This window comes from Misgurnus anguillicaudatus, chromosome 2, assembly GCF_027580225.2.
Source record: "Misgurnus anguillicaudatus chromosome 2, ASM2758022v2, whole genome shotgun sequence".
Taxonomy (NCBI): Eukaryota; Metazoa; Chordata; class Actinopteri; order Cypriniformes; family Cobitidae; genus Misgurnus; species Misgurnus anguillicaudatus.
Genome location: NC_073338.2, coordinates 34,757,773 through 34,770,350, shown reverse-complemented (window position 1 = coordinate 34,770,350; position 12,578 = coordinate 34,757,773). Strand labels below are relative to the sequence as shown.

Below are 12,578 nucleotides of genomic sequence, written 5' to 3'. Positions count from 1 at the left end.
TTGCAACTGTTCGGCATAGCCAACCAGTGCAGAAGATAAATGGAAGTGACGATGCAAGCAAACGAAAGAACGCTTCTTTAATCTCTTTTTTTAAATATCATATTCCAACATGTGATACGGCTCATAAGACATTACAGATATATCATGAATCCATCTGTGATGAGCGAGACTTTTGTGAAACTGGTAAGCAAGCGCTGCTTTATGTTTTTTTTATCACCGCAGTCACTAGATCTTCCAGTTTTCTATTTTAAGTTATGAACACCAACTACTGGCACCTGCTGGTACAGAAAGCAGAATGGACATGCTACTTGGCCGCCATCCATTTGATGTGTCAGGGCAACTTTGGACCCAAACACAGCCAGAATGCAGGCAATGTGAGTCGACCTCACAGTCTGCGCTACTTTGTTGCCATTGGTTTGGGGTGTCCCTATGCTAAAACGTGGTAAAACCCAAAACGTTCCTTTAAGTTCTTGTGAACTTAAAATGACCACAGGCTGATGTCCTTTTGTCTTCCAATTAGATGGACGGATTTGTCACTCGTATTCATACGGAGTACGAGCTGTAATCCAGTGTTTGCCTGCCTGGTTCCGGTTTGTGCAGTGCCTGAGGCGTTATCGGGACTCAAAGCGTGCCTTTCCTCACCTGGTCAACGCTGGCAAATACTCCACTACTTTCTTCGTGGTCATCTTTTCTGCTCTTTATAAAACACACGAAGGTAAGTCACATTCTGTACCTGGTTGTTTGGGATATTGTTTATTTACCCAACATGATAATTCCTGTTCTCCTGTCTGATTTATAGTTTCTTTTTTTCTATCTGTTCTCTTTAGGAACAGATGAAGGTCAAGTTTTCTTTTACATTCTGATTGCCTGCAAGATAATAAACTCCTGCTACACCTTATTGTGGGACCTGAAGATGGACTGGGGTCTGTTTGACCGTAATGCAGGGGAGAACACACTCCTCAGAGAGGAGATTGTATATCCACAGAAGGTAAGAATGGTTACCAAACTCAATATTTGTGTAGAAAACGGCATTTTCACTGAAGTATTAAAAAAGTTCGTGTGCTCTCTGAACAGGCTTACTACTACTGTGCCATAATAGAAGATGTAATCTTGCGCTTTGCATGGACCATTCCTCTTACTCTTGGGGTTTTTACTTCATACCCGAATACTTCAGATATTGTGGGCACTGTCCTTGCACCATTGGAGGTCTTCAGGTAAGTGTGATATTATATAGATGCACACTCATTCACCTGACTTATCAACTTACCCTCATACAAAATTTATAAATGATCTATTCAATTAAAAATGTCATTTAGTTTTAGTTGTGATGTCTCTTAAATGACAGGAAAAGAAAATTTTAAAGTACAAAAATTTGTTTGTTTTTGCTATTTAAACAAAATGGCCATACAGATTTCTAAATATAGTCATGGCAAATGGGCATTGCTAGTCGTAAATTGCAGTCAAGTTTTTGTGAAATGAGTTTTTTCAATCAACATTTTTAAGAGACTTACCCTCATTGTCTTCAGGCGCTTTGTTTGGAACTTCTTCCGTCTGGAGAACGAACATCTTAATAACTGTGGTGAGTTCAGAGCGGTGCGGGACATTTCAGTAGCACCTCTAAACGCAGATGACCAAACGCTGCTGGAGCAGATGATGGACCAAGAGGATGGTGTAAGGAACAGATTCGGAAAGAAGAACTGGAAGAGGAGCTACAGCATGTCCTTGAGAAGACCACGTCTCTCCTCACAGTACGTTCAACATCATTGCCTCTAACAGGGTTCCCACGGGTCCTTGAAAGTTTGTGAATCTGGGGGAAAGATTTGAATCAAGGCCCTGGAAAGTTTTTGAAAATATACATACATAGATACAGGTCATTGAAAGTGCTTGAATCTATTTTATGCATATTATTTCCTGTCTAGTGTAGGATAATATCATATAAATTCTAGACTTTTTAAGCACACATGCTAAACTGTTCGCTTTAAATGCTTATATCTTCTGTATGCGAATGTTGATTCATACCAAAATGCTTTTTTGCATAATTGCGTTTGACACATGAAAACGTCTCTGGTTACGTATGTAACTGTTGTTCCCTGATAAGGGAACGAGGCGCTGCATCTCCCTTGCCATACTTCCTGCGTCCCCGTTATGCCGTCTTTGGCGATATTTCAGATAGATATACTTCATGGCTCCCATGTCACCCTGGGGCACTTACCCCCGGAGGCGTCCCCAAAGTGTCACCGCAGTGACGCAGCGCGAGTTCCCTCAAAAGGTAACTGTAACAATGTATCTTAAAAGGTAACACGATGTAACCTTGCTCTCACTTAAAATGTATCCCCACATTTAGTCCTTAAATTTGAGGGTATTGGACCTGGAAAGTCCTTGAAAGGTCCTTGAATTTGAAGTTAACTAAGGTGTGGGAACCCTGCTCTAATGACACAGACACAATAGAAACCAACTTTTAATAATGAATTTAATCAGTTTCTGTATACATTTTATAGAAATTAGGGGTTTGTCTATTGTATCTACACAAAAAAAAACGCATTTAATGTACAGTATTAGAGGGATAGTTGACCCAAAAATGAAATTTTTTTCATGTTGTTCTAAACCTATAGACGGTTTCAGCAGTAACAACATAAACAAGTGGCTTTCGTGGTCAACACGTAACTTCCGGTAAACTCCGCTAAGAATGAATAACAACAAAGTCCTTTTAAAGTAGTTTATTTATATAACAAGCTAAATAATTATTATAAAGTTGCCCGCCAGCATTTTTTGTGTTTTTTCACAAAATACCTTCCAGGAAAATTTTCTTCTAAAAATATTTAACATACAAATTAGTCAAATGAAAGAACAGACCCTCTGCTTTTAAACAAACAATAAACAAACAAAACTGGAAAAAAGTTTCATCCTATCTACATCTTTTTCTAATAAACTCTTAAATATGGATATTTTTCTTTAAAAATACTAATTATTTAGCAAAAAGCTGAAATAATTGCATTTTTGTGAAGGAATTTTATTAAAGGTGCAGTGTGTACATTTTAGCGGCATCTAGTGGTGAGGTTGCGAATTGCAACCAACGGCGTAGTCCCACTGCTCACCCTTTGCTTTTGAAACACATAGAGAAGCTACGGTAGCTGCCACCGGACAAACACGCATCGTTGGAGACAACTTAGTAAAAAAATCTTCCGTTAAGGGCTTCTGTAGAAAAATGGCGGCACAAAATGGCGACTTCCATGTAAGGGGACCATCTTTGTATGTAGATAAAAAGGTCTCGTTCTAACGTAATAAACACATAACGGTTCATTATGAAAGGTGTTTATACACCCCTGAAAATATAGTTTTGTATATTATTTTCCATATCTGTCAAAAGATCCTTCTAAAAATTACACACTGCACCTTTAAAGATCAGATTCGGAACGACTATCAAAACATACACAGAGTTTAAAATTAGTAAATAGCGTTTTGGCTTCAGTTTTTTCATAAATTGGGTAAATAGTGGATAATCACGGTATTACAGATTAACATAAAATTTCATCAGAAAGAGTTAAGCACACAGCTGATTGTAACCATTGACTTCCATAGTAGGAAAAACAAATACGATGGAATTCAATACCGTCAACTGTCTGCTTACCATCATTTATCAAATATATTCTTTTGGTTTCATCAGAAAAATGAAATTCATACATTCATTCTTTATAACAACATAAATGAGAAAACAATGACAAAATTTTTATTTTTGGGTGAACTATCTCTTTAATACCAATAAGTTTAAGACCCCTGCTCTGCACCATCATACAAATCATTTCACATTGAAACATTTCTTAAATTACTACTCAACGTTCTCTGCTCTCTTCTCAGGTCGAAGGTCCGAGACACCAAGGTCCTTATAGATGACACAGATGATGACACCTGACCCTTGCGTCCTCCGTGGCTTGAGAAAGTCTTTTATAAAGGACCATAAAGAACTCTGTGAGCCTCAACTCTTTAAAAGCTACCAGTCAATCCATCACAAAGCTGCCTGACTACACCGACACATTTCACACCGAGACTATACTGACTCGCACACGCATACAAGCTCACGACAGGAGCGTCTGCCACTTAGTTACTGTAATAGTTTTGATTACTGCCTTGATCACTTTTTGGAGGTCCAATGTGTGGAAGAAACAAAAAAGGATTTAAAGGACAGCGCATATATATGTATGTCAGTTCATAAACCACTTGAACTTCAATCATTGAAATCATACTGGCTGTGGAAACGAACACTTTATTACCACACTCATGCTCAAACAGTCAGTTTGAACATGTCGTCTCCAAAGACTTTAAGGATGGGGGGATAAAGACATTCATGTAGCAGACACTTGTCTGGTTAGCAGACATGGACTGGCTAACCCTCATTCAAGAAAAAGCAATTACTCCTTTTTTCCTTTTTTTTTTTTGAATGTACATTTCATTGTTATTTATGTTAAGGATAAATGCCTTGAAAGTTGCTTTAAATAAGGAGATTTAACTGACTCTAGATGTCTTCAGCTAGGATGCTTTTGAATAACCCTCAGGTGGCTCTGAATGAACAATACAGGCTTTTTAATACACCAATGTCATTACTTGCATTGCTTACATGGTCTCAAATGCCAAATGTACCCAATATGTACCCCGTTTTTCTTTGAAGACATTCTCTAGATGTGTGTTTTAAAGCATCAATTCAATGCAATTTGAAAAACTGGTGCTAGGTGAGAAAAAACATATTTTGATTTAGGCTCATTTAAGAGCAAGCCAAATATCTAAAACATTCCCTGAGAAAAGTGGTTCATGTATTGTTTTATTGATGCATAGTGATGTGCACACTGTCCTTTATTATTCCCTTGTCACATTCCACTGAAGTAGCATTCCAAGTCTGTGATTTTATTTTGTGTCTAACCTGTTTCTCGAAAGCCACCTGAGGGTTTCTATTGAAGTGTCTTTGCACCTCATTCATAAAACAAGCGTAAGGACAATTACTCGTAAAACCTCTCTTAGGTAATTGTTGCATTCAGGTTGATGTGATAATTAAGGTAAGAATGGTTTTAAGAATAGTTGTGCCTTTTGAGAATCGAGGTAGTTCTCATATTTATAAATGTGTACTTGTACCTCTGAAAGCCTAGACCATCTGTGAACAATACGACTTGTGTACAACAGGTACACAGAATATGGCTGAGAGTTGTTACATTCTTTATATAATCACACATAGATGATCCAGGTAAACGTGGAGGCATTGGATTTACGTGTTAAATCGGTCTGGGTGGTTAACAGAAGCTTTGCTTCATGGGAATATTCATGGGATCAACCAAGCTGCAATACTCGACCCTCGCCAGCTCATGTACCATGTCATGTACTACTGTCCCAAGTAAACAGTTGGACCAAAAATAAAGGGTTTCTCTGTGGATGGTATCTATCTATTTGTTGGATATGCGTCGTTCCATTTAGCCATTGGAGAAATATACTGTATCTGGCTCCGGCTTTATCTTTTCCTGCTCGGATTATAGGCTGTAAATGGTGACACTGTGGGTGCATCCCAATTCAGGGTCTTCAAGACTTGGTATTTGAAGACTGCAGCCTCTGAAGTCCACGAAGCAAACTAAAATGAGACAGTCTAGTCTAGTCTACGGGGGGAATTGCGTCACTTGTTGTTCCTGCCCAGCAAGCTTGTCAGCGGGACACAACAGCCGAGACCTATCAGACTTTTACAAATAAATATGTAGCCAGATTTTTATTTATTTTAAGAAAATATGACACATTGATGCAGATTAAACTACCCAACAGTATGTAAAATTGGCCTACCTTAGAAATACAAAACGCGACATTATTGCAGCAATTATATTAATTCACAAAACGAAAACATGTATAATAATCAGGGTTCCCACGGGTCCTTGAAATCTTTGAAAGTTTGTGAATCTGGGGGGAAAATTCAAGGCCCTGGGAAGTTATGAAAATATACATACATAGATACAGGTCATTGAAAGTGCTTGAATCTATTTTATGCAAGAAAAAATCCATATTATTTCCTGTGTAGTGTAGGATAACATCATAAAAATTCTAGATTTTTTAAGCACATGTGCTAAACTGTTCGCTTTAAATGCTTATATCTTCTGTATGTGAGTGTTGATTCATACTAAAATGCTTTTTTGAATAATTGTGTTTGACACATGAAAATGTCTCGGTTTAGTATATAACTGTTGTTCCCTGAGAAGGGAACGAGACGCTGCGTCTCCCTTGCCATACTCCTGTAAAGCCGTCTATGGCAATATTTCAGATAGTGATATACTTCCTGGCTACTGCGTAACCATGTCTTTGTCATTAAGCCTCACCATTGGTGAAATTTGATATGCACATTCAGACGCACTTACCCCTGGAGGCGTCCCCAAAGTGTCACCACAGTGACGCAGTACAAGTTTTCTTGAAAGGAAACTGTAACAATGTATAATTAAAGGTAACACAATGTAACCTTGCTCTCACTCAAAATGTGTCCCCACATTTAGTCCTTGAATTTGAGGGTATTGAACCTGGAAAGTCCTTGAAAGGTCCTTGAATTTGAATTTAACTTAGGTGTGGGAACCCTGAATAATAAAACCGTGACAAGGACTTTTAATTTGCAAAATATACACTTTTACTTAACTACAGTTCTGAATGTTTATTTCATAATACCCAGATGGCACAGGCACGCATTGAATCTTGAGATGAAACGAAGGCCACATTTGGAGGCTGCATGTGAAGGAGCCTTTGTCGCAGCCCAGTGGCATCATTGGCCTTCAAATATGGCCTTTGAAGGATACAACCCCTGAATTGGGATGCACCTATTTTTGACAAACAAAATGAGCAAGTATTGAGAAATGAAAATAAAAATTGCACACACATGATATGAAAATATAAAAACACAAAGCAAACGGTTTTTATTTCCATTTGAATTCAGTGACAATCTATCCACATAGTGGTTTTAGATGAAGTGGCTATCTGTCTATTAAACACACAGACTATTTGTGTTTGAATGAGCTGTCAGAGAAAGTCGGCAGACAATGAGATGCCAGTCCAGATGCTTCCACTGCAGCTCAAGAGCCAGTCAGTATCAGCCACTCCACACACAGATACACTCTTATAAAAGTAACTTTTGTGCGAAGATTCAGTTCATTTCAACTATAAATAATGTATTCGAAAACTCTGATGCACATGGATTCTCCAAATGACTTAAAGGAATATTCCATTTTCCCAAAAGAAAAATCCAGACAATCCACTCACCACCATGTCATCCAAAATGTTGGTGTCTTTCTTTGTTCAGTCGAGAGGGGGTTGTGTTTTTTGGGGAAAACATTGCAGGATTTTTCTCATTTTAATGGACTTTAATAGAGCCCAACATTTAATACTTAACTCAACACTTAACAGTTTTTTTCAACGGAGTTTCAAATGACTATAAACGATCCCAAACGAGGCATAAGGGTCTTATCTAGCGAAACGATTGTCATTTTTGACAAGAAAAATATGCACTTTTAAACCACAACTTCTCATCTAAATCCGGTCGTGATGCTACTAATTAATGTCTTTGTGTCAGTTTATTGTTTACAATGGTCCGCAAATGTGCGTTTTATATATAAAACACGTGACCTCCCTACGTCACTACGCATTTACTTTAGGTCGCGCTGGACCGGACCTAGACGAAAAGTTGTGGTTTTAAAGAGCATATTTTCCATTTTTCTTGTCAAAAATGACAATCGTTTCGCTAGACAAGACCCTTATGCCTCGTTTGGGATTGTTTATAGACCTTTGAAACTATTAAATGTTGGGCTCTATTAAAGTCCATCAAAATGAGAAAAATCCTGCAATGCCCTCCCCAAAAAACACAACTTCCTCTCGACCGAACAAAGAAAGACATCAACACCCTGGATGACATGGTGGTGAGCAAACCATCTGGACCCTTCCCCCAAGAAAATGGAATATTCCTTTAAGGCTAGTGCAATTCTTAATAACAGTAACAGTCTTTAATCTGTAAGGCAACAACAGAAAAGGCTGACGTTTATTGACCACTAAAGGTGCAGCTACTGTAGGTGCAAATAAACCGACACTCCTGTGAGTAACAGACGGGTGTGCGAGTACAGATCTCATTTCCAGAGCAGCTTTCATTTGAGATCCAGCACCATAGAAACTGGATTTTCCAAGTAAGAGCGCCATAGGTTGGAAAAGCGGCACATGGTGGCCCCGTCTATGATGCGATGATCAGCAGACCAGCTGACGTTCATGATGTAAGCCTTGACCACATCATCACTTAAGGTGAACCGGTGCAGTACCTGGACAGATGAAAGATTTTGAATAATAATACAGGAATTTGAATAAAGGTAGATCAATTCTTTTTGCTATGACATTAAGAAGATTGTCATAAAATTTGTGGCAATATTTAAACATTATTAACTTTATAGGGTTTATGAGATTTTTTTTAAGGTGTAAAATAAGTCTTGGTGTCCCCAGAGTGCGTATGTGAGGTTTAAAGCAACACTACAGAGTTTTTGCTCTTTGCTCCCCCTACAGGTTGGAAGCGGAATTGTCCATTACCACTGTGGTAAATAATTTAGCCTACTGCAGCAAAGCTGGCTCTGATTGGATTGTAGGTCTGCCGTAAAGCAAGTTTTTGCAGTTTTCACTCAAACTACAGGACCACGACCCGACGGTTGAAAACTTCTTTAGTGCGGTTTTGGCCAATAGAGGGCTGCAAAGCGAATGTGAAAGTGCCGTTCACCCTGTTTCGGGTGGATGAACGACTGAAACTTTTTTGAAAATGTTATTTTAAGGTAAAAAAACTCTTTGGTGTTGCTTTAAGCTCAAAATACCACCACAGATCATTTATTATAGCATGTTAAAATTGCAACTTTGTAGGTGCGAGCAAAAATGTGCCGTTTTTTGGGTGTGTCGTTTAAATTGCAAATGAGCTGATGAAATGCAAACACTGATCACAATGATGGTGGTTGTTGAAATTAAAACTCAATTGTGCTGTCAATTTCTCCGTTTCTCTCTGCACAAAATGGCAGTGCTGTGGTTGGATAGTGCAGATTAAAGGCGGGGTGCACGATCTTTGAAAGCCAATGTTGACATTTGAAATCACCTAGACAAACATTCCCCTACCCCGATAGAACCTGGACCTTTTTTTGATAGACCCACCCCACACATACGCAACCCAGGCAACGATACATGCTGCAGGCTTAAAGACTTGCACAAATAAGTGTCCTAGCTTGACTCAATTTTTTCAACAGTGTTTGCTTAAACCCCTTGGAGCAGTGGTTCTCAAACTTTTTCGGCATGCGGTCCCCTATGTGTGTGGTGCATCGCATTGTGTGTGTCCCCCCTAAAGAAATTTGTTGACATAAAATTTGACATTTGAATGAAACAAAACATATTAAATTGTACAACATATTGCTGTTGGTTAATAGCCTTATTTTTCTGATGTTAAATTAAACAAAAATTAATGAATAATGAATGTGTTTTATAAAATCTCATAAAATGGGGCCCCCAGCACCATCTTGCGGCCCCCAGTTTGAGAACCACTGCCTAACTGTGGGTTCACACCAGACGCGTTTGAGGCGTCAAATTTGTGTCTATTGTGCGTAGTTGGACGCTTGAACATTTTGAGTGTACTCGCTTCATTCGCGTGTGAATTCTAGTCAGACATTCACATGGAAATTTGCGTCATGGGAGAGGCTTCTGCGACTTTTCCTGTAATCACGTCACTACTAGAGCAAGCTCCTGATTAACTCGCCGCATTTTTCCGCCAAAGTTCAAATTTTTCAACTTGTGCATTTGCCGCGGCAACGCTCAATTTGCGTCATTTGCGCAAACGAGGCGGAATCGCGTCTGCCGCGCTTAAAGCCTCATTCGCACTGCGAGACCTCCAGACGTGCATCAACGCGTCTTTATATTGACTTAACATTGAAATCACTCCTGCTTGACACCTCTACTGTCTAGTGTGAATGCAGCATTAGAGGTTTGATAGAACTGAGCGCTCTATTCTCTGTCATTAGTAGACAAGCCCCTTACTGCTGATTGGCTACAAATGTGTTTTAATACTTACTTTCAAAGATCGTGCATCCCGCCTTTAAGGAGCTGTGTTATTGTAATAAGACATGCTACTTACGTCACAAAACAGGTGAAATCTGAATTACCAAATTTTTCACAGGCTAGCAGAAAATGGTTTACCAAGGTTTCTTTTTCACGTTTTCTAGGTTGATAGAAGCACTAGGGATGCAATTATTGCACTTAAACATAGAAAAAGTCAGATTTTCACACCATGACTCCTTTATACAAACTCTATTTAACTGCATTAAATACTTGCTGCAGATTCAGTGATCTGGATTCTTGAATGTACTAAAGTGTTTTTATTAGAGGGTGAAGACAACAAACTGCTCACCTGGATCTTTCCCAAAGCACCGATGGCCACCTTCGGGGGCAGAATCGCTGGCTTGGCATAGGTCCCTCCAATCTAAAAAATAAAACTAGAGTCATGTGCTGAACTAATTCTTATATGATGAGAGATTCAATCATCACTAGAGTGTAGTGCTTTGTCCTCCTCTCATATATAACCTCCAAAACATGATGGGTCATGAGGCCCAACATTAATGGCTGCGGTGAAGGTCTATCAAGGAGTAATATTTTATTCCATACCAAATACAAAACACTTTAAAAGGTGCAGTGTGCAATTTTCCACCAACAAATGGTATATTTATCTTTGGTACAGCTTATCTTTGGGGCAGGGCTACCTCTTTGGCTGAAGTGAATGGTAAATGAGAAGTGTTTTTGGGAGCCTATTTAATAAGGATGATTATTTTGGTGGCATTAGCAGGAGAGATGTTGTTTAGGGAAATCTGCAGAAAGCAGGCAGAGCCTCACCGAGCCAATGTTGGAGAGGGTGAAGGTTCCTCCAGTGAGGTCAGGGGTGCCAAGCTGTCCAACTGAACCCAGTGCCTGCAGACAATTGAGCTCCACAGCAATGTCAAAAACAGTAAGGCTCTGAACGCTCTTTATGTTGGGCACAAGAAGGCCCTGAGGAGTGTCCATTGCCAAGCCGATGTTATGAGACGACTAAGAAAAATCAGTTACTAAACAATAAAAACAGATTCAGATGCTTTCTATTAGTATTCGTGGTCCCTGTTTGTTTAATGCTCTGACTAGTTGCTGAAACTGAACTCTTAAACAAATACCTCGTCAAAAATAACAAATGTTTTGGTTTCCTAGGTAATCTATGTGTTGTTTATTTAGCTTGTTATATAAATAAACTACTTTAAAAAGACTTTGTTGTTATTTATTCTTAGCAGAGTTTACCGGAAGTTACATGTTGACCATGAAAGCTGCATGTTTATGTTGTTACTGCTGAAACTGTCTATAGAACCAATGACGTTTGCACTACTAACTGAGCTACAGGAAGTAGATTACACCTAATATTTTAAAAACTAAATGAGCCTCTAAATGAAAGTCTAGGTAACTTAAAGACAGGTTTGGAATTTCCTTGCCTTATATGTGATGTTCTGGCAGCCTTCCTCCACAGAGGCATTGAGAACAGGAAACTGCAGCAGTCCGAGTGATGCAGCCTAAATAAAACACAAGTTTAAAATCTGATCTAGTGGTGGGCTAACAGAAGATTTGTTTTTCTACATTGTGATTGGACATTTGTCCATTTATATTTGATGATGTTTGTAACAATTGCAGTTGCCTGATGAAGATCAGTTGATCGAAACGTTGCAACGCAACTTTCATTAAATACATTTTTTCAGCAAGCAGATAGTGTGCGGGAATTGTTCTTTGTATATTTTGAGACTTTTTGTCGTCTTATCCTACGCACCTATCTATTGACTTCAGGTGTGTGACGCTAATTTGTTTGACTAACAGAAAATTTAACATCAAATTCAATCTTGGAGACGTCCACGATCCATTTTTTAAGCGAATCGAATAGATCATGATCTTTTTACAAGTGGCGGAAGGTATATCCTCTTCCAAGGAGGCAATAAAACTAAATATGTGTTCGGTGCATCGTCAAAATACATATACAAATATATTGATTCAACAAGGTGCTGAAAGCATTCTTTAGAAATGTTGGCCCATATTGATAGGATAGCATCTTGCAGTTGATGGAGATTTGTGGGATGCACATCCAGGGCTCCCGTTCCACCACATCCCAAAGATGCTCTATTGGGTTGAGATCTGGTAACTGTGGGGGCCATTTTAGTACAGTGAACTCATTGTGATGTTCAAGAAACCAATTTGAAAATATAGCTGTAGACAGCGATACGGGGCCAAGCAACAATGGTCCTGCAACACGCAACGAAGCTGAAAGGACATGCAATTGAAGAATGCAATGTAGCAGATATGTATGGGAACTATCAGCACACAGGACTCAGAGATGAGAATGAACATAATGAAAAAATAAAAATTTTGAAGTATAATATTTATTTGCATGCTGAAAGAAGGACCGATTAGTCCAATGCTGACCTAGAAAACAATTGAACCACCAAAGCATCATACATGTTACACATGAGACTTAAACCAAAAGAGCACAAACGAAATAATACCTGTAAAAA

General features: G+C 38.8%; 1 protein-coding gene and 1 long non-coding RNA gene across 2 annotated transcripts in view; one reads left to right on the top strand and one right to left on the bottom strand.

The window, feature by feature from the left end:
- The window catches only part of xpr1b (xenotropic and polytropic retrovirus receptor 1b), a 28,192-nt gene extending 22,778 nt beyond the window's left edge, over positions 1–5,414 (top strand). Inside the window, exons 11-15 of the mRNA XM_055202878.2 lie at positions 521–715; positions 828–988; positions 1,075–1,214; positions 1,527–1,748; positions 3,856–5,414. Coding sequence (XP_055058853.2) covers positions 521–715; positions 828–988; positions 1,075–1,214; positions 1,527–1,748; positions 3,856–3,910 — 773 coding nt within the window. The 3' untranslated portion in view covers positions 3,911–5,414. The remainder of the gene's footprint in view (positions 1–520; positions 716–827; positions 989–1,074; positions 1,215–1,526; positions 1,749–3,855) is intronic.
- A 4,385-nt stretch (positions 5,415–9,799) lies between these two features.
- On the bottom strand, positions 9,800–11,526 carry LOC129443403 (uncharacterized). Its single transcript, XR_012357953.1, has 2 exons — positions 10,894–11,526; positions 9,800–10,486 (listed from the first exon to the last, which is right to left on the bottom strand). It is a non-coding gene; the product is annotated as an uncharacterized lncRNA (long non-coding RNA).
- Positions 11,527–12,578: the final 1,052 nt, after the last annotated feature.